The sequence below is a fragment of the Macaca nemestrina genome, chromosome 4, assembly GCF_043159975.1.
Source record: "Macaca nemestrina isolate mMacNem1 chromosome 4, mMacNem.hap1, whole genome shotgun sequence".
In the NCBI taxonomy this organism is placed as follows: Eukaryota; Metazoa; Chordata; class Mammalia; order Primates; family Cercopithecidae; genus Macaca; species Macaca nemestrina.
This window is the reverse complement of record NC_092128.1, coordinates 149,314,847-149,342,624: the sequence shown is the minus strand read 5'-3', so window position 1 is coordinate 149,342,624 and position 27,778 is coordinate 149,314,847. Positions and strand designations below refer to the sequence as shown.

The 27,778-nt window shown below is 44.8% G+C and overlaps 1 protein-coding gene across 10 annotated transcripts in view; it reads right to left on the bottom strand.

The window, feature by feature from the left end:
- LOC105497896 (ubiquitin specific peptidase 42) overlaps positions 1–27,778 on the bottom strand; it is an 80,942-nt gene that overhangs the window by 33,800 nt on the left and 19,364 nt on the right. For 2 of the 10 annotated variants that reach the window (XM_071095343.1, XM_071095341.1), the window contains exons 1-3: positions 24,067–24,199; positions 17,684–17,933; positions 14,218–14,418 (exon numbers count right to left, since the gene is read on the bottom strand). In XM_071095343.1, coding sequence (XP_070951444.1) covers positions 14,218–14,418; positions 17,684–17,924 — 442 coding nt within the window. In that variant the 5' untranslated portion in view covers positions 17,925–17,933; positions 24,067–24,199. Of the gene's footprint in view, positions 1–859; positions 3,206–10,149; positions 11,238–12,785; positions 12,810–14,217; positions 14,419–17,683; positions 17,934–19,515; positions 20,545–23,120; positions 23,558–24,066; positions 24,200–27,778 lie in introns of those variants that run through there. The other 8 variants (XM_011769438.2, XM_011769422.3, XM_011769431.3 and 5 more) reach the window with 7 other exon arrangements.

Below are 27,778 nucleotides of genomic sequence, written 5' to 3'. Positions count from 1 at the left end.
GCATTTTGGGAGCGTGAGGCGGGCGGATCACCTGAGCCCAGGAGTTTGAGATCATCCTGGGCAACATGGTGAAACCCTGTCTCTATAAAAATTAGCCAGGCACGGTCGCACACACCTGTATGTAGTCCAAGCCACTTGGGAGACTGAGACAGGAGGATCATTTGAGGTTGGGAGATTGAGGCTGCAGCGAGCTGAGATCGTGCAACCACACTCCAGCCTAGGTGACAGAGTGAGACCCTGTCCTCGACTCACCCCCAAACAAAGATAGACTCAAGTAAAGCAAAATGATGTAATTTTGAAAAATATTTTCAAGTATTCAAGTAACCCACAGAGAAGCAAGAGTAAGAAAACAAAGATATACAAAAATGAACAGAACCAAAAACAAAATATTAAATGGTAGAATAAGCCTTAAGTCTTAAAATATCAATAACCACCTTAAAGGTAAACCACCTAAACAAATGAGGGTGAAGGACACCCAGCCTAGAGTAGCAGATAGTTAAAAGACACAGATTGACAAAATGGATTGAACAACACAACCCAACTATATGCTGTTTACAAAAAAACTCACTTCAAATGTAATGATACAGGCAGGCTGAAAGTAAAAGGATGAAAAAGATATGTCATGCAAGCATTCATCAAAACAAAGCAGGGAAAAAATTTTATCTGGGCGTGGTGGTGCACACCCGCGGTCCCAAATGCTCCAAATGCTGAGATGGAGGATTGCTAGAGCCCAGGAGTTGGAGGCTGCAGTGAGCCATGATCACACCACTGCACTCCAGCCCAGGTGACAGAGTGAGACCTCATCTCAAAGAAAAAAAAAAAAAAAAAAAAAGCAGAGGCCAGGCACAGTGGCGCACACCTGTAATTCCAACACTTTCAGAGGCCAAGGCAGGAGGATCACTTGAGGCTAGGAGTTCGAGACCAGCCTGGGTAACACAGCGAGACCAAATCTCTACAAAAGTAAAAAATAAAAAAATTAGCTGGTCATGGTGGGACATGCCTGTAGTCCAAAGCTAATAGGAAGACTGAGGCAGGAGGATAGCTTGAGACCAAAATTTTGAGGATGCAGTGAGCTATGATCACACCAATGCACTCGAGCCTGGGTCACAGAACAAGATTCTGTCTCAAAAACAAAGAAACCAACAACAACAAAAAAAGCAGGAATGGTTAAATTAATAAAGAATAAAATAGACTTCAGGAACATAGTAAAGATGTTAATCCCCCCAAATTAAGACACAAGCTTAGTGTACTTCCTAGCAAAATCCCAGCAAAATATTTTGTATACAGAAGATTATTTTATAATTTGTAATGAAAAGCAATGGAACTAGAATAGCTGAAACTATTTTGAAAAATAAAGTGGACGAAATCATTCTATCCGAGAACAAGACTTACTACATAACTACAGTAAGAAGGACTTGTGTAGAGTGGTAGACACACACATCATCACAATAATAGAAACCTGGAGACAGACACACAAATATGCCCAAATGATTTTTTTTTTTTAATTACAAAGATACAAAAGCAATTCAACGGAGGAAAGACAGCTTATTCAAGAAAATGACGCTGGAGCAAATGATATCCAGACAAAAAAATTCAGCTTATACCTCACAGTTTCTACAAAAATTAACTCAAAATGGATCGCAGACTTAAATGTAACACATAAAACAATAAAACTTACGGGAAAAAATCTGCAGGATCAAGAGCTAGGCAAAGAGATCTTAAACTTGACACTAAAAGCACAATCCATTAAAGGCTGACCAATTGAACTTCACCAAAATTAAAAACCTCTGTCTGTAAAACATCCACTAAGTGGATGAAGACATTTTACAGACGGGGAGAAAATATTTGGAAACCACATATCCTCAAAACTTGACAGTACGACAACAAAGAACTTGATAGAAAATGAGGGAAAGATACAGACACGTTTCACCAAAGAACACAAACAGATGGCAAATAAGCACATGAAAAGATGTTCAACACCTTTAGGCATTAGGGAAATGCAAATGAAAGCCACAATGAGTTATCACTACACACCTACCAGTACAGGTAAAATGAACACTAGTAACAACAGCAAATGTTGGCAAGGATGCAGAGAAGCTGGAACTCTCACATATTGCTTTGGCAGTTTCTTATAAAATCAAACATGCAACTACCATATAACCCAGCATTTGCAGTCCTGGGCACTTATCCCAGAGAAATAAAGACATGCTGACAAAAAGAGTTATATACACTCATGTTTATAGCAGCTCCACTCACCATATCCCAAAACTAGTAACAACCCGGATGTGTTTACCGCAGCTCCACTCAAGATATCCCAAAACTAGGAACGACCTGGATGTGCTTACCGTAGCTCCACTTAAGATATCCCAAAACTAGAAACAACCCAGATGTGTTTACTGCAGCTCCACTCACATATCCCAAAACTAGAACAACCCGGATGTCCTTTAACGTAAAAGTAGTTAAAGTGTGGCGTTATCAGGCCGGGCACGGTGGCTCAGGCCTGTAATCTCAGCACTTTGGGAGGCTAAGGCGGGCAGATCACGAGGTCAGGAGATTGAGACCATCCTGGCTAACATGGTGAAACCCTGTCTCTACTAAAAATATTTAAAAAATTAGCTGAGTGTGGTGGCGGGTGCCTGTAGTCCCAGCTACTCGGGAGGCTGAGGCAGGAGAATGGCCTGAACCTGGGAAGTGGAGCCTGCAGTGAGCCGAGATCGCGCCACTGCACTCCAGCCTGGACAACAGAGCAAGACTCTGTCTCAAAAAAAAAAAAAAAAAAAAAAAGACACTGTGGCGTATGGATACCATGAAATACTACCTACCAATGAAAGAATTAATACATGCAACAACCTGGATCAATCTTGAGAGAATTACACTAGGTGAAAAAGCCAATTCCAAAAGATTACATACTATATAATTCACGTAACATTGTTGAAATGACAAAATCATAGAAATGGAGAATTAGTGGTCACCAGAGGCTAAGGGAAGGCAGGGACACAAGTGGGCTTGGGAAAGGGAAACATGATGGGTTCTGTAGGCGATGGAAATGCTCTGTATCTTGACCATATCAATGTCACTACTGTGCTTGTGATATTCCATTACAGTATCATCACTGGGGGAGGTTCAGTAAGGGTACATGGAATTTCTTTGTATTATTTCTTACAACTGCATGTGAATCTACAGTTACCCCCAAATAAAACGTTGAGTTTTTTTAAAAAAGCAAAATAAAGACATTTCAAACCAAAAAAACAAAACGAAACAAACAAAAAAAAAACACTGAAAATCAATAACAAAGTAAAATAATCCCTGCCCATAAAAAAAAAAAAAAGTAAGGAAAAATACCAAATGGAAATCTGGAGTCTGGATACATAAAAAGGAATGAAAAGCAGTGGAAACGGTAAACAAGTAGGTAAATAGAAACGATTTTTAAAAAGCTTTAAACTATCTAAAACAAAACTTTTAAAATGAATTTAAAGGAAAAAATAATACAACAATAGCACAAAGATGGGAAAGGAAAGGTGGAGTATATTATCAAAATGTTCTTACACTACATGAGAAGCAGAATATTGTTATGTTTTGTTTTGTTTTTTGTTTTGAGACAGAGTTTTGCTCTTGTTGCCTAGGCTGGATTGCAGTGGTGCGTTCTTGGCTCACTGCAATCCCCGCTTCCCAGGTTCAAGCGATTCTCCCGCTTCAGTCTCCCAAGTAACTGAGATGACAGGCACCTGCCACCACGTCAGACTAATTTTTTGTATTTTCAGTAGAGACGAAGTTTCACCATATTGGCCAGGCTGGTCTCGAACTCCCAACCTCAGGTGATCCTCCAGCCTCAGCCTCTCAAAGTGCTGGGATTACAGGCGTGAGCCACTGCGTCCAGCCTGGTTTTTTTTTTTTTTTTTTTTTTTTGAGATGGAGTCTCACTCCGTTGCCCAGGCTGGAGTGCAATGGCACAATTTCGGCTCACTGAAACCTATGACTCCCAGGCTCAAGTGATTCTCCTGCCTCAGTCTCCTGAATAACTGGGATTACAGGCATGAGCCACCATAGCTGGCTAATTTTTGTATTTTTAGTAGAGACGGGGTTTTGCCATGTTGGCCAGGCTGGTCTCGAATTTCTGACCACAAGTGATCCGCCTGCCTCAGCCTCCCAAAGTGCTGAGACTACAGGCATGAGCCACTGGTGCCCAGCCTGAGAAGTGGATTATTATTTGAAGGTAAACTGATAAGTTAAAGATATAACCTAAAGTAATCACCATGAAAAAAATATCAAAAATATGCCAATAAAGCAGATTAAAATATATCAATCCAAAAGAAGGCAGAAAAAAAAAGATTTTAAAAGATAACCAAGCCGGGCGCGGTGGCTCAAGCCTGTAATCCCAGCACTTTGGGAGGCCAAGACGGGCGGATGACGAGGTCAGGAGATCAAGACCATCCTGGTTAACACGGTGAAACCCCGTCTCTACTAAAAAATACAAAAAACTAGCCGGCCGAGGTGGCGGACGCCTGTAGTCCCAGCTACTCGGGAGGTGGAGGCAGGAGAATGGCGTGAACCCGGGAGGCGGAGCTTGCAGTGAGCTGAGATCCGGCCACTGCACTCCAGCCTGGGTGACAGCGCGAGACTCCGTCTCAAAAAAAACAAAAACAAAACAAAACAAAAAAGATAACCAAGAATAAATGGGACAAATAGGAAAAAAAAACACCAGCAAGATGGTAGATTTAAACCCAATCATACTAATAATCTCATTAAATGTAAAAGGTATAATGCCTCAAAAAAAAGGGCAGAGGCTACTACTCAATAAAAAGCAAGATCAAATTAACAAGCTATTTATAAGAAATTCACTTTAGCCAGGCGCGGCGGCTCACGCCTGTAATCCCAGCACTTTGGGAGGCCAAGGCAGGCAGATCACAAGGTCAGGAGTTCGAGACCAGCCTGGCCAATATGGTGAAACCCCATCTCTACTAAAAATACAAAAATTAGCCAGGTGTGGTGGTGTGCACCCGTAGTCCCAGCTACTCAGGAGGCTGAGGCAGAAGAATCACTTGAACCCAGGAAGCAGAGGTTGCAGTGAGCCGAGATCACGCCACTGCACTCCAGCCTGGGTGACAGTGCGAGACTCCATCTCAAAAAAAAAAAGGTAGGGGGGAATCTACTTTAAATATATAGACAAAAATAGGTTAAAGATAAAAAGATGGAAAAAAATATATCATGCTAACATGAATCATAAGAAAACTGGAGTGGGCTGGGCATGGTAGCTCATGCCTGTAATCCCAGCATTTAGGGAGACTGAGGCAGGCAGATCAATTGAGGTCAAGATTTCGAGACCAGCCTGGCCAATATAGTGAAACCCCATCTCTACTAAAAATACAATAGTTAGCCGGCATGGTGGTACATGTCTGTAATCCCAGCTACTTGGGAGGCTGAGGCAGGAGAATCACTTCAACCCAGGAGGCAGAGTTTGCAGTGAGCCAAGATCGTGTCACTGCACTCCAGCATAGGTGACAAAGTGAGACTCTACCTCAAAAAAAAAGAAAAAGAAAAAGAAAAAAGAAATGAAAAAGAAAACTGGAGTGGCTTATTTATTTATTTATTTTTGAGACAGGGTCTCATTTTATTGCCCTGGTTGGAGTATAGTGGCATAATCATAGCTCTCTACAGCCTTCAACTCCCTGGCTCAAGTGATACTCCCACCTCAGCCTCCTGAGTAGCTAAGACGATAGAAGCACACCACTGTGCCCAGCTAATTTTTTAATGTTTTATACAGACAGGGTCTCATTATGTAGCTCAGGCTGGTCTAGAACTCCTAGCTTAACCCATCCTCCTGCCTCAGCCTCCCAAAGTGTTGGGATTATAGGTATGAGCCATCATGCCCAGCTTGGGGTGGCTAAATTTATCTCAGATGAAGTAGATTTCAGAGCCAAGAAAATTACTTGGGACGAAGAGTCATTTCATAAATGATAACCAAGTGAGTTCATCAAGAGGGCATAACAGGTCAGGTGCAGCAGCTCAGACCTATAATCCCAGCACTTTGGGAGGCCGAGGCGGGTGGATCACCTGAGGTCAGGAGTTCAAGAGCAGCCTAGCCAACATGGGCAAAACCCCATCACTACTAAAAAATACAAAAATTAGGTGTGGTGGCACATGCCTGTAATCCCAGCTGTTCAGGAGGCTGAGGTACGAGAATCACTTGTACTTGAACGGTGGAGGCTTCAGTGAACCAAGAGCATGCCACTGTACTCTAGCCTGGGTGCCAGGAGTTCAAGGCAACTGTCTTGAAGTCAGGAATTTGAGACAAGCCTGAGCAACTTAGCGAGACCCTATCTCTATTTAAAAAAAAGAAATTAGGCTGGGCACGGTGACTCATGCCTGTAATCCCAGCACTTTGGGAGGCTGAGGCAGGCAGATCACAAGGTCAGGAGATAAGAGACCACCCTGGCCAACATGGTTAAACCCCATCTCTACTGAAAATACAAAAATTAGCTGGGTGTGATGGTGTGCACCTGTAATCCCAGCTACTCAGGAGGCTGAGGCAGGAGAATCGACTGAACCCAGGAGGTGGAGGTTGCAGTGAGCCAAGATCGCACTACTGCACTCTGGCATGGCAACAGAGCAAGACCGTCTCAAAAAAAAAAAAAAATAGCCAGGCATTGTGGTGCATGTCTATAGTGTCAGCTACTTGGGAAGCTGAGGTGAGAGGAACACTTGAACCCAGAAGGTTGAGGGTGCAGTGAGCTATGATGGCACCACTGCACTCCAGCCTAGGTGAGACCCTGTCTTTAAAAAAAAAAAAAAAAAAAAAATTGACACACGACATATCAACATGTTTGGGATACAACTAAAGTACCACTCATAGGGAAATTTATAGCATTTAACACTTACATTGGAAAAGAAGAAAGATCTCAAATCAAATGACCTAAGACTCCACCTTAAGAAACTGGAACAGAGCACATTAAATCCAAAGTAAGCAGAAGAAAGGGAATAATGACAATAACAACAAACGTCAATAAAACAGAAAACTGTAACAATAAAACCAAGAGCTCATTCTTTGAGAAGATCAGTAAGATTAAAAACTTCTTGTCAGATTGACCAAACAAAAAAGAGAGAAAGCTGAGTATGGTGGCATAATCCCAGCACTTTTGGAGGCCAAGCAGGGAGGATCATTTGAAGCCAGGAGTTCAAGAGTAGCCTGAGCAACATAGTGAGACCTCATTTCTACAAAAATAATTTAAAAATTAGCTGTGTGTGGTGATGCACACCTCTAGTCCTAGCTACTCAGGAAGCTGAGGTGGGAGCATTGCTTGAGCCCAGGAGGTGGAGGCTGCAGTATGATCTTGCCACTGTACTCCAGCCTGGGCAAAAGAGCAAGATCCTGATTTCTAAAAAACAAAAGAGAGAAAAGAAGAAATTAAATATGTAGTTTAAAACCTGTCCATGAGAAACTGCAAGGCCCAGATGGCTTCACTGCTGAAATCTACCAAACATTTAAAGAAGAAATAACATCAATTCTGTACAAACTCTTCCAGGAAATAGAAGTGAACAAAATATATCCCAACACTTGCCATGATGCCAACATTACCCTAACGACAAAACAAGAAAAAAAAAAGGCATTATAAGAAACTATAGACTAATAACACTCATTAAGACAAAATTGTTTATAATTTTAGCAAATAAAAGCCAGTAATACATAGAGTAACGTATCATGACCAAGTGTGAGTCATCTCAGGAATGCACAGTTGGTTTAGCATTCAAGCATCAAACAACTCAACCTGGTAAAAGGTATCTATGAAAAACCTACAACACCATGCTTAATGGTGAAAGACTGAATGCTTTTCCTCTAAGGCTGAGAAAGAGACTTGGATTTTTACTCTTATCACCTCTATTTAACAACGTAATGGAGGTCTCTTAATCAGAACAAAACAGCGAGAAAAAGAAAAAAAGAACCTACACAGACTGGAAATGGAGAAGTAAAATTATCTTTATTCACATATCACATGGTTGCGTCTATAAAACACTAAGGGATTTTTTAAAAAACTACTAGAATTAGTAAGTGACTTAAGCAAGGTTCCAAGATACAAGATCAAAATCTGAAAAACATAGTATTTCTATAGGCTAGCAATAAACGATCAGGAAGTTGAAATTTTAAAAATAAAATACCCTTTGTATAATAGTTAATGAAAATATTTATCCCAGCTGGGTGCAGTGGCTCAACCCCTGTAATCCTAGCACTTTGGGAGGCCGAGGCAGGTGGATCGATCACTTGAGGTCAGGAGTTCAAGGCCAGCTTGGCCAACAGGGTGAAACCCTGTCTCTACTAAAAATACAAAAATTAGCCAGGCTTGATGGTAGGCACCTGTAATCTCAGCTACTCATGAGGCTGAGGCAGGAGAACTGCTTGAACCCAGAAGGCGGAGGTTGCAGTGAGCCAAGATTGTGCCATTGCACTCCAGCCTGGGCAACGAGAAACTAAAGATGGCCTAGGCCAGGCATAGTGGCTCATGCCTGAAATCCCAACACTCTGAAAGGCTAAGGCAAGAGGCTGGGCACAGTGGCTCATGCCTGTAATACCAGCACTTTGGGAGGACGAGTCAGGCAGATCACTTGAGGTCAGGAGTTTGAGACCAGCCTGGCCAACACTGTGAAACCCCAACTCTACTAAAAATACAAAAATTAGCTAGGTGTGATGGTGCATGCCTGTAATCCCAGCTACCTGGGAGGCTGAGGCAGGAGAGTCACTTAAACCCAAGGGGTGGAGGTTACAGTGAGTGAAGACAGTGGCACTGCACTCCAGCTTGGACAACAGACTGAGATTCCGTCTCAAAAAAAAAAAAGGGGCCAGGCGCGGTGGCTCAAGCCTGTAATCCCAGCAGTTTGGGAGGCCGAGGCGGGCGGATCACAAGGTCAGGAGATCGAGACCACAGTGAAACCCCGTCTCTACTAAAAATACAAAAAATTAGCCGGGCGCGGTGGCGGGCGCCTGTAGTCCCAGCTACTCAGGAGGCTGAGGCAGGAGAATGGCGGGAACCCAGGAGGCGGAGCTTGCAGTGAGCCGAGATCACGCCACTGCACTCCAGCCTGGGCAACAGCGTGAGACTCCGTCTCAAAAAAAAAAAAAAAAAAAAAAAGGGCCAGGCGCGGTGGCTCACACCTGTAATCCCAGCACTTTGGGAGGCCGAGACAGGTGGATCACGAGGTCAGCAGATGAAGACCATCCTGGCTAACACGGTGAAACCCCGTCTCTACTAAAAATACAAAAAATTAGCCAGGTGTGGTGGTGGGCGCCTGTAGTCCCAGCTACTCGGGAGGCTGAGGCAGGAGAACAGTGTGAACTCGGGAGGTAGAGCCTGCAGTGAGCCAAGATCGCATCACTGCACTCCAGCCTGGGCAACAGAGCGAGACTCCATCTCAAAAGAAAAGGAAAAACAAAAACAAAAACAAAAAAAGGCTGAGGCAAGAGAACTGCTTGAGCGCAGGAGTTCAAGACCAGCCTGGGCAACATGGTAAGACTGTCTCTACAAAAAAATAAAGAAGTAGCTAAGTGTTGTAGCACATGCCTGTAGTCCTGGCTATTCACAAGGCTGAGGCAGGGGGATCCCTTGAGCCAAGGAGCTGAAGGCTGCAGTGTGTCGTGACTGTGCACCACTGTACTCCAGCCTGGGCAACAGAGCAAGACTGTCTCAAAAAAAACAAAAAAACAAAAAACCAGGCCTAAATAAATAGGTATACCTTGCTTGTGAGTCGGAAAATAATATTGTTTAGATGTCAATTCACATCAAATTGATTTAAAGATTCAGTACAGTCCCAATCAAAATACCAGGAAGATTATTTGTAGAAATTCTCAAAGTGATTCTAAAATTCATTTGAAAATACAAATGGCCAAGCAACCATGAACAGCCAGAACAACTTTTTTATTTTGGTTGACACAGAATCTCACTCTGTCGCGCAGGCTGCAGTGCAGCTGCACGATCATGGCTCACTGTAGTCACCACCTCCCGAGCTGAAGCGAGCCTCTCACCTCAGTCTCCCAAGTAGCCGGGACTATGGCGCTTGCCACCACACCCAGCGAATTTTTTTTATTTTTTGTAAAGATGAGGTCTCACAATGTTGCCCAGGCTACAGAGTAACTCGGAGAAAGAACAAAGTTGGAGAACTTACCTGGTTCCAAAACTTTTTTTTTGAGACAGCGTCTCACTCTGTCACTCAGGCTGTAATACAGTGGTGCAATCATAGCTTGTGGCAGCCTCAAACTCCTAGGCTCAAGCAATCCTCCTGCCTCAGCCTCCCAAGTAACGAGGACCAGAGGCATGAGTTCCCAGATGCAGTTAATTTTTTTTTTTTGTAGAGACAGTCTTGACATGTTGCCCAGGCTGGTCTCAAACTCCTGGGTTCAAACAGTCCTCCTGCCTCGGCCTCTCAAAACACTGGAATTACAGACATGAGCCACTGAAGTTGGCCACAAAACTTTAAAATATATAGTAATCAAGATATTGTGCTATGGTGTCAAGATAAACAAGTGATCAGTACAACATAATAGAATCCAGAAATAGATCGTATTTATACGGTTTACTGATTTTTTTTCTTCTGTCTCTGGTGCTTCAACCAACTGATTTTTGATAAAGGTGTGAAGACAATTTAGTGGCAAAAGGATTATCCTTCCAACAAACGGTGCTGGAACAACTGAACATCCATGTGCCAAAAAATAAACTTGCTCCATCTTCACACCACAAACAAAAATCAACTCAAAATGGATCACTGACCCCCCTAAAAAAAGCTAAAACTGTAAGACTTCTAGAAGAAAATACAGGAAAAATACTTGTGGCCTGTAGGTAGGCAAAGACTTTTTTTTTTTCCGTGAGACATGGTCTTACTGTCACCCAGACTGGAATAAAGTGGCACAATCACGGCTCACTGCAGCCTCAACCTCCTGGGCTCAAGTGATCCGCCCACCTCAGTCTCCCAAGCAGCTGGGACTACAGGCGCGCACCGCTAAGCCCAGCTGATTTTTGTATTTTTTATAGAGACAGGGTTTCACCATGTTGCCCAAATTGGTCTCAAACTACTGAACTCAAGTGAGCCACCAGTCTCAGCCTACCAAAACAGTGGATTACAGGCATGAACCACCACACCTGGCCTAATTTTTGATTTTTTTATATAGAGATGAGTTCTCCCTATGTTGCCCAGGCTAGTCTTGAAAACCTGGGCTCAAGTGATCTACCTGCCTCAGCCTCCCCAAGTGCTGGGATTACAGGCATGAACCACGCACTCAGCCAAGATTTCTTAAAACACCTACAGCACAATGAATTTAAAAAAAAAAAAATGAAATGAAATTTCCCAAAACAAAAAATGCACTCTATAAAAGACGCTGAAAAGAATCAAAAGACAAATCCCAGCCTATATAATAAAAGACTTATATCGAGAATATACAAAGAACTCTCTAAGCTCAACAATAAGAAAACCACCAGTTTTCAAATGGGCAAAAGATTTCAACAGGCATTTTTAGCAAAGGAAATATACAGATGGCAAATAACCACATGAAAAGATGTTCAAAAACAAAAACAAAACAAAAAAGAAAAGAGGTTCAGCATTATTCATTATGAAAGTACAAATTAAAACCCCAACAAAATACTACCACACTACACACCTATGGAGATGGCTAAAACTGAAGAACACTGACCACCCCAAGTATTGGGAAGGATGTGGAGCAAATGGAAGCGTCATTCACCAGGGGTGGGACTATAAAACACTGCAATCCCTTTTGGAAAGTTTGGAAGTCTCTTTTTTTTTTTTTTTTTTTTTTGAGACGGAGTCTCGCTCTGTCTCCCAGGCTGGAGTGCAGTGGCCGGATCTCAGCTCACTGCAAGCTCCGCCTCCCGGGTTCACGCCATTCTCCTGCCTCAGCCTCCCGAGTAGCTGGGACTACAGGCGCCCGCCACCTCGCCCGGCTAGTTTTTTGTATTTTTTTAGTAGAGACGGGGTTTCACCGTGTTAGCCAGGATGGTCTCGATCTCCCGACCTCGTGATCCGCCCGTCTCAGCCTCCCAAAGTGCTGGGATTACAGGCTTGAGCCACCGCGCCCGGCCGGAAGTCTCTTAAAATGTTAAAGTACACACCCACCCCAGGACCAAGCCATTTTACACCTAGATATTTACCTAAGAGAAATGAAAACATATCCTAACAAAGGCTTGTTTGCAAATGTTCATAGCAGCTTAATTTGTAATGGCACAAAGTGAAAAATGACCCAGATGCCCATCAACAGACGAATGGAGAAACAAATTGTGATCTAGCCATAAAATGGAATCCTACTCAACAATACGATGAAGTGATGCTACATGGCACAAATGGAATAATGTTGAAGGAATTATGCTGAGTGAAGGAAGCAAGATAATGTAAGAACATACACTGTACGATTCCACATAAGCAACATTCTAGAAAATCTAAACTAATTCATCTATAGTGACAGAAAGCAGATCAGTAGTTGCCTGGCAGGAGCGGATGAGGGTGGGGAAAGGATGGAAAGGGTGATTTCAAAGGGGCATCAGGGAACTTTTGAGGGTTATGAACATGTTCATTAGCTTGATCTTGATGCTAGTTTCATGGGTGCATACAGATGTCAAAATTCATCAAATTATATATTTTAAATATGTGTAATTTGGTATATATCAATCACACCTCAGTAAAGCTGGGAAAAGAGAGAGAGAAAGAGAGGGAGGGAGAGAGGGAGGGAGGGAGGGAGGGAGGGAGGGAGGGAGGAAGCAAGCGCAAAAACTACCAGTAGCATAAAAGATAGGCACCTAATTCTGGACACCGGGAGCTTCTGAATTTTGTCTTGGTCCTCTCTCTTGCTGTCCAGGTGCTAGTGCTGGGTTTTCATCCACACCCTACTTTCATTAAGCGCAAAAGTGAGAGGAAAGCTGTCTGTGGGGAATGAATTATGGACTTAGAAAGAGAGAAAATGAGGGCAAACAGAACGTTCATTCTGTAATTTAAAACCCCTTGGTATAACAAACACCTCTAGGTAGGTGGTGAGATTCTAGGTGATTTTTCTTTGGTTTCTTTAAATTTTTCTGTACTTTCCAAATTCTTTACAAGCATTACTTGGCTCTTTGGAGGAAAAAAAAAATCAGTTTTAAAATAACCAATTTATATTCTCCATTAAGTAAAGAACTATTCAAAAAGAAACCAAGGATTTTTTTTTTCTTTAATCCTAGTAACTAACGAATAGCACCAGAACATACACACATGAATCTGAGCCATTAATTTAGATCAAAGAAGAGGGAGACTGCATTTATAAAGAATGAAGGATATTTACAACATATGGAGAAGGCCAAAACCTCAAAAATGGATGTTCCAAATCCTGAAGGTTGATAGTCAACCACTGAGTTGGCTTCCATCTAATTAAAGACATTTTAATAAGTTTTAACTGATTTCCTGCCATGTATGTTGAAGATGAGGTTCTCAAATGCTAAAGGGAAAGTCTAGTCTGAATTCTAGGAGGTTGGGGGCAGTGCCGAGAGAGTCCCTCTCCTCTAAGGCTTACAAGCCTGTAAATGAATCAAGCCTTCCAACATGGTATAAATGCCAGGAGAGGCAGGATTTCTTAACTCTGCTTGTCCCAAGTTGCTGGCATCAGACTTTTGTTGTTGCTGTTGTTGAGACAGGGTTTCTTTCTGTTGCCCAGGCTGAAGTACATCAGTGCAATCACAGCTCACTGTAGTCTCAACCTTCCGGACTCAGGTGACCTTCCTGCCTCAGCCTCCTGAGTAGCTGGGACCACAGGTGTGTGCTGCCACACTAGTCTAATTTTTTTTTTATTTTTATTTTTAGTAGAGAGGGGGTCTCACTACGTTGTCCAGGTTGGTCTCCAACTCTTGGGCTCGAGTGATCCTCTCTCCTCGGTCTCTCAAAGTGCTGGGATTACAGGTGTGAGCCCAGCTAATGTCAGATATTTCTGTCACTTTTTTTTAGTAAGTGTAGAAAACCAACAAGGAGTTCAGAAATGCCAAATGCTGATAAAATGTTCCTTTTTAAATACCTTCACAGGTCCAATTAGGTGCAAAATGTTTTTTAAGCAACCTGAATACCAATAATGAATTCTCCTCCTTGGTTTCTAAAAGAATAAACCAACTTCTTAGTAATCATAGCACTCTTCACTTTCATTTCAGAGGAAAAAATGAAAGTAGGTTAGCATACTACAACACTACAAACACAACGCAGAACACTTACATGTTTTGGAGTGTTCATGTGAGAGCATGTAATTGGCGAGAGGTGGTGTGTAAGTTAAACACTGCAGTGCTGCATTGGCAAAACAGGTATTGCCCAAATTCTGGAGCCCAGCTCCAACTCTATGAGTTTGCTGCCACTTAAGACAAATCTTCTCTGATGGGAAAAGAACTTTCTGTGGAGGAGCGATGCCATCACCTAGGGCTAGAAAAATAAACAAGAAAGAGTCAGAAACAAAGCTTTGCATACTGAAGCTAAATAAATAGTAACACTTGGTCAAACCTCAATCTGTTCAAGATCCGTAATCTCATGACCAGCCTGCCTGAAATACAGGGGGAAGAGGGACATTTTAAATGACAGAAGCCAGAACATGAGAAATTTTCAATGATCTGGTTTTTCCAATAAACAAACTGCAAGGACAGAAAGGGGAGAGGGTTACAGATTAAAAGAAACTTGAGACATATATCTACCAAATGCAAAGTGTAGACTTCATTTGGATGTTGCTCTGAACAACTGCTTAAAAAATACATATATACACATTTTATGAATATTTTATGTATGTATATATTTATATATACATAAAACAACCAAAGAAATATGAATACTGAATGGCATTTTCATATGAAGACATTTTTGACTTTTAGAAAAAACTCTTTAGATGTATACACTAAAATACAAGTGAAAGATGAAGTACTGGATTTAAGATCATGTCGTGGGGAGGTAAGTAGGTGCTAGTATAACTGGCCATAAGTTGATAAATGTCAAAGTTGGTTGATGGCCACATGAAAGTTCATTATGATTACTCTTTTATATCCACTTTGAACATTTAAAAAATAACACAATCAATAGAAAGAATGAGATAAATTTGACTCCTTGTAACATTTGCCATGGATGCAAATTCAGTGCCACCATAACTGTCCTCCTTGTCATCTCATGTAGGGAGCCCTTACTAAGCCAAATGGTTGCAATTCTAATGGTTGGTACCGATGTCATCCCTATTTTACCATTAAGGAAGCGGGCTTTGAATTTAGGCTGTCAGGAACCGCTGTACACACTTGTGAATAGACTACCTGTGACCTGAAAAGGTTTTATCCATTTTGAAGATTATCAACAAATTAATAACTAAGTATGACAATGGAACTCAGCTGAAGCTCAAGAAACAACTTATTTAGGAAAGTTGAAAATCATCAATGGTAAGACTAATTTTTCAAAGGCTTTGGCAGTCCCCCAGTGTTCTAACAAAAGGCTGAGACTGGGCCGGGCGCGGTGGCTCACGCCTGTAATCCCACCACTTTGGGAGGCCAAGGCGGGCGGATCACGAGGTCAGGAGATGGAGACCATCCTGGCTAACACGGTGAAACCCCGTCTCTACTAAAAATACAAAAAATAAGCCAGGCGTGGTGGCGGACGCCTGTAGTCCCAGCTACTTGGGAGGCTGAGGCAGGAGAATGATGTGAACCCAGGAGGCAGAGGTTGCAGTGAGCCAAGATGGCGCCACCACACTCCAGCCTGGGCGACAGAGCGAGACTCCGTCTCAAAAAAAAAAAAAAAAGGCTGATATGCCATGTAGAATCATTCTCCATTTGAAGAGAGATATTAGTGGTTATTTAGGCAGGCGTAGGCAGGCTGCAGCTTGGTGGGGAAAGGAGAGCAAAATTAGGACAAGAGAAAGGATTCTGTAGAGAATGAGATGGGAGCCCCAAAAAAGGGCAGAGTGGGGAGATGTGAGTTAAGTCCTAAGAAGAGAGAGGAGTCCAAGCAACATGACAGGAGGTTGAAGGCCGTGGAGAAAGAGGTCCTGTGGGAAAGTGCTGCTGGAGAGAAGCCGAAGGACTTTCCACCTCTATGTGCAACATTCGATTAGGTTGTGTTTCATAATATAAACTTCCCCCTACCCAGAACACTTTCAGCAAGCCAAACTGCAACACCCACGCCCACATCACAATATGAAACTTACTGTTGTCTGGGCGCAGCGGCTCACACCTGTAATCCCAGCACTTTGGGAGGCCGTGGCGGGTGGATCATAAGTTTGAAACCAGCCTGGCCAGCATGGTGAAACCCCATCTCTATTAAAAACACAAAAAATTAGCCGGGCGTGGTGGCGCACACCTGTAGTCCCAGCTATTCAGGAGGCTGAGGTAGGAGAACTGCTTGACCCCGGCAGGCAGACTGCAGTGAGCCGAGACTGCACCATTGCATCACTGCATTCCAGAATGGGTGACAGAGCCAGACTCTGTCTCAAAAAAAAGAAAAAAAAAAAAAGAAATTTGCTAAAAGGACTCAAAACAACATGGCGATCAAACTACTCAAAGCCACGGGGTGTCCAATCTTTTGGCTTCCCCGTGCCACATTGGAAGAAGAATTTTCTTGGGCCACACATAAAATACACTAACACTAACAATAGCTGATGAGCCTTAAAAAAAAAAAAAAAAAAAAAGCAAAAAAACTCACTGTTTTTAAGAAAGTTTACGCATCTGTGTTGGACTGCATTCAAAGCTGTCCTGGGCTACATGCTCGAAGCCAAACAACAATCTAACTAGGAAATTCTACTGTATTTCAAATCTTCATGTCCTCAAATCCAAAAGTCTTGAAGTACCAACTTAAAGTGTTAATGTCTCATTTATCTTGATGAGTTTTAACAAATGTAACCACATTTGTATCATCATAACAAATGTAACATTTGTGTTATATACTCTCTTTTTTTTCTTTTATCTTTCTTCTTTTTGAGACAGAGTCTCGCTCTGTTGCCCAGGCTGAAGTGCAATGGTGCGATCTCGGGCTCACTGCGACCACTGCCTCCCAGGTTTATGCGATTCTCCTGCCTCAGCCTCCCAAGTAGCCGGGATTACAGGCACACACAACCATGCCTCGCTAATTTTTGTATTTTTAGTGGAGACAGGGTCTCACCATATTGGCCAGACTGGTCTCAAACTCCTGACCTCAGGCGATCCGCCTGCCTCAGCCTCCCAAAGTGCTGGGATTACAGGTGTGAGCCACCGTGCCTGGCCTATCTGCTCTCTTTCGAAGAGCTTTATTACCATGAATGATTTTTAACTGCCAGGAAAAAAACAAAAACAAAAAAACTGGGCAAAGTTCATTTGTCAAAAGACAACCATTTTACAAAACATCTTCAAAATTTGTAAAAGTCATCTACTTAGGGAACTAGAATAACTTCTGGTTAACAAGTTAATGTAATGCTTGCCCATCTCAATTATCACCAAAACAAAGTTTATCCTTAAAAAAATTGGAATAAAACAAACTAATAATATTCTAGTAACAAAAACAAGCTACTTTGTTGTCAAACACGGACAAGTAACAGGAAAACAAAGCCCATCGAGTAATGCAACTCTGCTGGCTACTCAGGTGGCCTCATGCCTTGCAAAATAAGCCCCTCTCTAAAACCACCAAGTCACCAACAGCATTTACACAGGAGTTTCTGGCGGTAATTCTCTCTTTTGAAAAACAGTACCTTGATCCTTTTGTGGTGATGGTTTTGATTTATCAGGTACAGATGAACTTGAATAAACTACAGCACCAGGTACTGGTCCTAAAGAAAGTGTGTGATTTGACACATCATTTAATGAAGACACAGCACCCCAGCTGGCAGAACCTGCATCCATGTCTCCAGGTGAGACTGCCTCAGAGCTGCCAGGCTGATTCTGATAGGCTGATGGGTCTGAAGATTCAGAAGCTTTGTCAACTATGGTCATTGTTCAACTCTGCAAAAGAATAAAAGTATATATTTGCTTCATCAGGTGAGAAAAGCAATCTCCTTACCCTACCACTAGATCTTGGAAAATCGTTCCCAGTCATTTTAAAGTTATTTTCAAACATATCACCCAAATATAAAAACAATAGCACTTTCTAACATGTTTGTAATAATCTCCTTGGGACATTTAGCATCATGATAATCTGAAAGTCAACAATCTTTATTTTAAAATCTCCAGTGAAGTATTTGATTAGAAGAACTTCTCATTTCATTTCATGCCCCCTAAAAGTCTGGCGTTTCAGTTTATAATTGGGCATTTCCATTTTCAATTCTATTTATTTACTAAGTACCTATATTTTCCTTCTCTACTGCTTAAAACTAGAAAAATTATACACAGAATATATTTGACTAAATCTTCAATTTGAGTATAATACCTCAGAGAAAAGCGTCAACTACACACAGAAAATCTAGACTTAATTTTGTGCTTAAAGTGCAAATGGCATCAAGTGAAATACATAATATTTTTAAAAATTACAATTATAGAGATCTCACCTTTAAAACAAACCATTTTTCCTAAGAGGCTCGTTTATACGGAATGTATGACTTTTTAAACAAAACCCGTAAGCCATTACTGACATCAAACTCAAACACAAATATCTGTTACGAAAGGGCTTGATTATAATTTTCTCTCTGAGTCCCATTTTAAAATATTAGGGCTAACAGTAATTGAGCATTTTCTATGTGTTGGGCATTGCATCAACTGCTGGACATACATTAACTTGATTTTCATAAGGAACCTATGAGAGATCAGACGGAATCCCCAGGGCCTATAAAATGAAGCAACTGTGACCCCAACGAGTCAGCAACCAGTCAGCAAATGGGACTGAGAGCCAGGTCCAGCATTCCCAGCCAGGCTTCCTTCTGGTTATGCCACCTTGTCAAAAGAATGCTGTTAGGGATATTTCTGAAACTGCCCAACAACAGCCACATCTACATGTCACTCCTGTGTAGAAAACCTTTCAGGAGGCCGGGTGCGGTGGCTCGTGCCTATAATTCCAGCACCTTGGGAGGCCAAGGGCAGATCGCTTGAGGTCAGGAGTTTGAGACCAGCCTGGCCAACATGGTGAAACCTTGTCTCTACGAAAAACAAAAATTAGCCAGGCATGGTGGTGCACACCTGTAATCCCAGCATTTTGGGAGGCCGAGGCAGGTGAATCACCTGAGGTCAAGCGTTTGAGACCAGTCTGGCCAACATGGTGAAACCTCATCTCTACCAAAAATACAAAAATTAACTGGGCATGGTGGCATGTGCCTGTAATCTCAACTACTCGGGAGGCTGAGTCAGGAAAATCACTCGAACCCAGGAGGCAGAAGTTGCAGTGAGCCAAGAATGCACCACTGACATCCAGCCTTGGTGACAAAGCAAGACTGAGTCTCAAAAAAAAAAAAAAAGGCCGGGTGCAGTGGCTCACACCCCTGTAATCCCAGCATTTTGTGAGGCCAAGCTGGGTGGATCACTTGAGTCCAGGAGTTTGAGACCAGCCCAACCAACATGGGGAAACCCTGTCTCTACTAAAAATATAAACACTAACCAGGCGTGCACCAGCTACTTGGGAGGCTGAGGCAGGGAAAATTGCTTGAACCTGGGAGTTCAAGTGAGATGAGATCACGCCACCGCACTCCAGACTGGGCGACAGAGCGAGACTCTGCCTCAAAAAAAGAGAGAAAGAAAAGGAAAGGAGAAAGAACATCTTTCAGGAGTGGCCCAACTGCCCATAGCACAACATTTTAATGCCTGGACTTAGCACTGTCTGACCTAATAACCTCTCCAAACACCCCTCTGTCACATTCCCACCATGCTGAAGTCTTTGTTTGTTTGTTTGTTTGTTTGTTTTTGTCACTGCTCTCTCTGGGCTCTGCGCATGCTGTTCTTTTCTCCGACTCTTTTCCATCCTTCCACCTCCAGCCAGTTCACACTTCCACTTCTCAGTTTACAATTTACTTCCTCTGGTACACTTTCCTTGACACTACCATTCCCCCAAGACTGGGTTAGAAACCCCTCCTCAAGGCCCCCATAGCACCCTGTGCTGATTTCTATGGCAGCGTGCTGGCATCTACTCCACAGCTGTTTTACTTGCTGCTCTCTACCATGTTCTTATTCACATCCTCTGACCTGGTATATGGAAAGCTTTCCATACATGTGAAGAACAACTTAATGAACAAAGTCTGGAAACAGAAAACTACTAGCGTTTGCTTTTAGCACCAGCTTGTGCTGAGTGATTTACATACAGTATCTCATTTGATCCTTAGAAAACTCTGGAGTAGAAATGGCCTTTAAAATTTGTTTTTAAAAAATATTGAGGCTGGGCACAGTGGCTCATGCCTGTAATACCAGCACTTTGGGAGGACAAGGCAGGTGGATCACGACGTCAGGAGATTGAGACCATCCTGACCAACATGCTGAAACCCTGTATCTACTAAAAATACAAAAATTAGCTGGGCATGATGGCGCGTGTCTGTAGTCCCAGCTACTTGGGAGGCTAAAGCAGGAGAATCGCTTGAACCTGGGAGGCAGAGGTTGCAGTGAGCTGAGATCGCGCCACTGCACTCCAGCCTGGCGACAGAGTGAGACTGTCTTTAAGAAAAAAAAAGGGGGGGGATATTGTAAAAGTACAAAAAAGTATTACCCATGCAATGAAGTAGGGATAATAAAATACCCATGTACTTTCCACACTGGCTGCTCACAATAACTTTCTGGGGTTTTTCCTTTTTGGAGAGACAGGGTCTCACTTTGTTGCCCAGGCGGGTCATGAACTCCTAGCCTCAAATGATCCTCCTGCCTCTGCCTCCCAAAATGCTAGAATTACCGGCATGAGCCACAGAGCCTGGCCAAATTTGTTTTTTAAAAGCATCAATTTTGTTGTTTGTAATTTGTTTGTTCTGTTTTGTTTTGAGACAAAGTCTAGCTCTGTCACCCAGGCTGGAATGCAATGGTGCCGTCACGGCTCACTGCAACCTTCTCCACCTCCTGGGTTCAAGCAATTCTCCTGCCTCAGCCTCCCAAGTAGCTGGGACTACAGGTGCGTGCCACTACACCCGGCTAATTTTTGTATTTTTAGTGGAGCTGGGTTTCACTACGTTGGCCAGGCTGGTGCAATTTTTAATTAGGGTAAGATTATCACTAGGGTAAGATTATCACCAAAAAAAAAACCAATCTTAAAGTTTTTGAACTCAAGTAGAAATATAATAGATGCTTGTCGATTTCAACGAACTAAGAAAAAAAACTGAATTGAAATTTTAAATCAATAAAAGGTAGCTGACCCTCAATCAGGAAGAAAGCTTGAGCCTTATCCTCCAAATACAGTTTACATTTTTCCTCATCTAACAGTTAAAAGAAATTATGAAACAGTGTGGGGACAGAAGAAAAAAATGCAGGAAGAAAAGAAAGAAGAGGCCAGGCATGGTGGCTCATGCCTGTAATCCCAGCACTTTGGGAGGCCAAGGCGGGCAGATCACCTGAGGTCGGGAATTCAAGACCAGCCTGACCAACGTGGAGAAACCCCATCTCTACTAAAAATACAAAATTAACCAGGGGTGGTGGCGCATGCCTGTAATCCCAGCTACTCGGGAGGCTGAGGTGGGAGAATCGCTTGAACCCAGGAGGCAGAGCTTGCACTGAGCCGAGATCATGCAACTGCACTCCAGCCTGGGCAACAAGAGCAAAACTCCATCTCAAAAAAAAAAAAAAAAAAGAAGAAGAAGAAAGCCCAAATAGAGTTATAACAAATATAAGAAAAGGTTAATCCAGCCTTATTTACAGTAACACTAAACAGCAGCAAAAACCTTGATTTACAGGGGGATAAACATACCTTCAGAACAATCACTAACAAATGACGAAATAAAACCATTTTACTTGCTCCAATTACCTTTTAGAAGGGACAAAAGCCTCTTAAGTGAAAAAAATTTAAGGAAAGCACAATTCAAGGCATCGTTAACCATACAGCATTGTCACTGTGGAAAAACAAACCAAAACTACCCATTCGTCTTCATCTGTATTTTCGGCCAATGAAGTCTTGACCTAAAACCACCATCAAACTAAACTCCATCTGCTACACACATAACCTTTCTTGAAGCTAAACAATGTTATGTAGGACTCAAGATTCATATGCTTATGTGTTCTGCACTTTCAGTAAAGCTTCTAAATATTACTGTTAAAAATATCAAGACTTTTAAGCAACATCTTGTGATGATATACAAAAGTTACAAGAGCATTAAAAACAACAACAACAACCTACAGGTGAGGCATGGTGGCCCAAGCCTGTAATCCTAACACTTTGGGAGGCCAAGTCAGGAGGATGGCTTGAGCCCAGGAGTTCCACACTAGCCTGGGCAACAGTGTGACCCTGTCTCTTTAAGAAAAATAAAATAAAATAAAATAAGCTGGGTGTGGTGGCGTGTGCCTGTAGTCCTACCTACTTGGGAGGCTGAGCTGGGAGGACTGCTGGAGCTCAGGAGGTTGAGGCTGCAGTGAGCTACAATTGTGCCACTGCGCTCCAGCCTAGGCAGCAGAGGGAGATCTTGTCTCAAAAAAACAACACGAACATGAATCGAGGTTGGATCTGTGTGGAGGAATGAGACTTCACAAGTGTTTCCTTTGCTTTAAATACTAGTCTTTTACTCAAAGCCTTAAAATTCCCAGTCTCTTACATGGTATGTCTCCCTTGTTATCAAACGCTAGAATGCATTATTCTTTCTTCATTTGTAAAAAGAGTTACACTATTTAGACACTGTGGCACTCTACACACATTATGAGGTAAGAATGTCAACACACTTAAAAAGAAACTGTTACACTCTGCTTCTTCGTAAACAATGTAATCCACGTTCTTGTAGCGTTTCCATTATAAGAGAAAACACACACGCTTTAAAAAGACAAAACCTTGATCTTAATTATACTTAAGTAAACAAAACGACTGGCCTTAAACTTTACAAACCAAATACTTACTGTAGACTTGATTCAAAGATACAGAAAAGAAAGTGAAACTGACCCTAATTTAAAGCAAATAAGTGAAACTGATCATTCATATCCCCTAGGCAATTTGAATGAGTAACATAGTAAAAAGAATTAGGTTTAAAATTTACAACTCTTCAAAACGTTTCCAGAGGCCACCAAAATGAGAACCTAGGATTCTGTGGTTACCTTGAAAAGGAGGCGTTAACTAGTTTCTCAAACAGTTTTGCTGTAAGGGTATTGATTTTACATAACCAACATGTTTTCCCATAAACAAGTGACCCCACGGCCTCCTAAGAGCCATTCAACAAAAGTCATCTCCACTGCATGCATATTAGAGGGGTTAAAGTCCTAGATGGGAAAACCTGTCCCGTCCAATTTTCATTTCCAACATCTGCAACGGATCCCCTGTCCCAGGTAAGTTGGCTCTTCCTGCCTCGAAGATAAAAAACGCTAGGCAGGCACACATGCTTTTGGGGACGCGCCGCCCGGCTTCTCCTCTCCCTTCGGAGTGACCGCTCTGCCCGGCGTGGGCACCTCGGACTCTCCGCGGAGCAACCAGGTGGCCAGACCTGGGGAGGGGGCGCCCAAGGTGGGAAAAGTTTGTCTCTATTAGGGATGCAGTGGGGGCAGGGAGGCCGGCCCGGGGCTCTGAGGGGGCTCCGGAGCGGGAGGTGGCAGCCACGCGGGGGGCGGCGGGCGGGCCAGGGACGCCGGGCTCCGCGGTCAGCGGCCAGCACACGCCCACCCCGGCCGCCCCGAACCTCCCGCCTGCCTGCCCGGCCCCCGGGCCGAGGGGGCGGGCTGGGGCCGGGTGGGGGTGGGAGCGCAGTGTCCATGGCAACCAGGGGGCCTGGCCTCCCCGCGCAGCCCGGCTACCCCGGCGCCCGCCAGCCGCGGCCGCCGCCCCCTCCCCAGCGGCCTGGCCCGGGCGGGCGGTGGCGCCGCAGCCCCCAGCGCGGCGGGGTCCCGGGCGGCCCGCGGCTGTGGAGGGGGAGGCGGGCGAGGGGCCGCGCCAGCCCCCGGCGGGCCGCGCCGGCTGAGGGGCGGCCGGGCCAGCGGCTGCCCAGGCGAGCGGGGCGCTGCGCGGGCCCCATGCCGGCCTGCGGCGGGCGGGAAGGAGGCGGGAGCTTACCTGACCCGGCTCGGCGCTCGCTCCATCCCCCTCGGCCGCCGCCGCCGCCGCCGCACACAGCCCAGCCGCCCGGCGGGGGACAATGACGTGCCTCCATCCGGGCACCGCCGCCGCCGCCTCCGGGTCAGCGCCGCGCCCGCCGCGCCCCTCCGGGCCGCCAGGGGGCGCGCCAGGGCCGCGCCGGAACGCGCCGCCGCCCAGGGGCCGTCGCACAAGAAGCGCGGCGCGCAGCTAACAGGCGCGGCGAGTGTGGGAGGGGCCGTCGCCCAAGAGCCGTGGGCGAAGCGCGGCGTAGCGCGTCACCAGAGCGCCAGTCGGGCCGGCAGAGGGAGCGCGCTGATTGGCTGGGCTGGCCGCGCGTCTGCGCGCTGGAAAAAGGGCTTCTTCCGTCCTCTGTTACTCTGGGCAGAGCCAGGCGGTGCGCGACCGGTTGAGGGCCACCGGCCTGCGCCTAGTCCTGCGCTTGACCTCAGACGCGTTTCCAGAAGCGGGACACCTGGGGGCGCAGGAGTCTGGGATCCCCGTCCCCCGAAGACAGACTCGGCTCCGAGAAATCCTGCGCTTCGTGGGCTTCGCCGTCTGCAACTACCTTGTGCCGCCCTTGGCCTAGCGGACCCAGCCTTTCCTTTATTTTTTGTTTCTTAGAAACAGGGTCTGGGCCGGGCGCGGTGGCTCACGCCGTAATCCCAGCTCTCTGGGAGGCCAAGGCGGGCGGATCACGAGGTCAGGAGTTCGAGACCAGCCTGGCCAGCATGGTGAAACCCTGTCTCTACTAAAAATACAAAAAATTAGCCGGGCGCGGTGGTGCGCGCCTGTAGTCCCAGCTACTCGGGAAACTGAGGCAGGAGAATTGCTTGAACCCGGGAAGTGGAGGTTGCAGTGAGCCGAGATCGCACCTCTGCACTACAGCCCTCCAGCCTGGGCGACTAGAGCGAGACTCTGTCTCAAAAAAGAAAAGAAACAGCGTCTGTCGCCCAGGCTGGAGTGCAATTTCAGGACCTAGCTCATTGCAGCCGCCACCTCCCGGGCTCAGGCGATGCTCCTGTTTTAGCCTCCCTAGCAGCTGGGACTACAGACGCGCGCCACCACGCCCACTTAATTTTAGGGTTTTTGTTTGTTTTTGGTTTGGGGTTTTGTTTCATAGGGACGGAGGTCTTAACAGTTGCCCGGGCAGGTCTAAAATTCCTGTACTCAAGCAGCCCTCCCTCCGTGGCCTCCCAAAGTGTTGGGATTACAGGCGTGAGCCACTTCAGCTGACTAATTTTTTAGAATTTTTTTGTAGAAACGGGTTTTGCTATGTTACCCATGCTGGTTTCCAACTTCTGATATCAAGCGATTCTCCCACCTCAGCCTTCCAAAGCGCTAGGATTACAGTCGGGAGCCACTGCCCAAGACCTGAGGCAGCCTTCAAGTACGCCTGACTCCACCTGTGCTCCACTGTCCATCAGACTCACACACTGAGTTACAGAAAGGGATTTTCGTTTTCTTTTCTTTTCTTTTTTTTTTTTTTTTTTTTGAGACGGAGTTTGCTCTTGTGGCCCAGGCTGGAGTGCAATGGCTCAATCTCGGCTCACTGCAACCTCTGCCTCCCAGTTTCAAGCGTGCCTCCTGCCTCAGCCTCCCAAGTACCTGGGATTACAGATGTCCGCCACTAAATTTTTTGTATTTAGTAGAGACAGAGTTTTACCATGTTGATCAGGCTGGTCTCGAACTCCTCACCTCAGGCGGGGAATTTTTAAACCTGGCTCCGAAAGGAATAGACCCTTGTTCACCCCGTCCAGATTTTATCTCAAATCCTAGCATTGTACAGGCTTAGGAGACAACTGGACCAGCTCTTGCTCCCTAGTGCCAGATCCATACTTCCAATCATTTATTGGCTCTCTCCACCTTGAGGCCTAACAGAGCTAGTTCATCTCTGCATCTCTCCTCCACCATGACCCTGCTCCTCCCTGCATTGATTAAGTACCTGGTACTCTCCTATGCTCACCAGACCTTTTCTCTCTGTCTCTTTCCCTCCCCTCGTGATCTAACCCTTTACACCAACTCATGTTTACCTGGTCTCCCCAGGGGCTGCTGTCCTGACCCTCCCTGAGTCAGCCTTTCTTCGCTCAACAATTCCATCTCAACAGCCTCTTCTCTGTTGCTGCACTCCCTTCCCATCCTACTGTGGCTTGGGTGGTCTTCCAAACAACGCCAGATCACTTGACTCCCCTGAGCATTCTATGGCTCACAGCAAAGTCTAAATTCCTTAGCTTGGCATCAGAAACTCCAAGTTCCCTTTCCTTTTTTATGTGTTTCAACCATAACACTCTCCTCAATTCCAGTACCCTGCCCCACCCCACTACTACATCGGCTTATAGGAAGCCCACCCATGCTGCCTTTTCCGTGCAGCCCACAGTGTGTCCCCATAGGCACAGTCCTCCACGCCTAGCTAATCTTTATTTTTTTACAGACAGGCTCTCACAATGTTGCCCAGGTTGGTTTTGAACCCCTGGCCTCAAGGGATCCTTCTGCTTGGACCTCCCAAAGTGCTGGGATTACAGGCGTGAGCCACCACACCAGCCTGGCTTCATTTTCCATGTCACACTGTTGACAAACTGGCCCCCTCCAGGTTGCCCCTTAAATCTTAGTAGAGGCTGGGCGTGGTGCCTCCCAGCACTTTGGGAGGCCGAGGCGGGCAGATCACAAGATCAGGAGTTCGAGACCAGCCTGGCCAACATGCTGAAACTCCGTCTCTACTAAAAATACAAAAATCAGTTGGATGTGGTGGCAGGCACCTGTAATCCCAGCTACAGGGAGGCTGAGGCAAGAGAATCGGTTGAACCTGGGAGGCAGAGGTTGCAGCATTGTGAGATTGTGACGCTGCCCTCCAGCCTGGGCAACGGAGCGAGACTCCGTCTGTCTCCAAAAAAAAAAAAAAAAAAAAAAAAAAACTTAGGAGACTACCTGAGCAACTTAAATAGAAAAGGAATTTTTTTTTTTTTTTTTTTTTAAATTAAGGTGGAGTGTCACCCTGTCTCCCAGGCTGGAGTGCAGTGGAACAATCTCGGCTCACTGCAGCCTCCACCTCCTGGGTTCAAACAATCAAACAATTCTTCTGCCTCAGGGACTACAAGCACACACCACTATACCCGGCTAATTTTTTTTTTTTTTCTTTTTTTAGTTTTAGTAGAGATGGGGTTTCACCATGTTGGCCAGACTGGTCTCGAACTCCTGGCCTCAAGTGATCTGCCCACCTCAGCTTCCCAAAGTGCTGGAATTGCAGGCGTGAGCCACTGCTCCCAGCCAGAAAAGGAATTCTTTTAAAATCATCTCTTGGCGTTGTCTACCCAGAACAGGCTCTAAAGTTGGAGGGGGATGGGGGGTTACACCTCCCCACTCTACCTTGCCCCATGCCATCAAAGCCAACATAGAGACCCTTTTCTCTAAGGAACTAGCACCACTTACTGTAGCAAACTGGCAACGTTAATGGAGAAGTCATAAAGCATATGAAGACATTCCTGCCTACAAACAGCTGGGGCTTTGGCTGAGATGATAAACTGGTCCCAAAACCGCCTTGGCTGAGACGATAAACTGGCCCCAAAACCTTGTTCTCCAGATCAGAGTATAATCTAGAGTGAATGCTGCCTGGAGAATTCACTTTTTCTCTGTTGTTATAAGCTGTGTGACCCACAGAAATTAGCCTGTTTCCTTTACCAAAGTGGTTTTTATG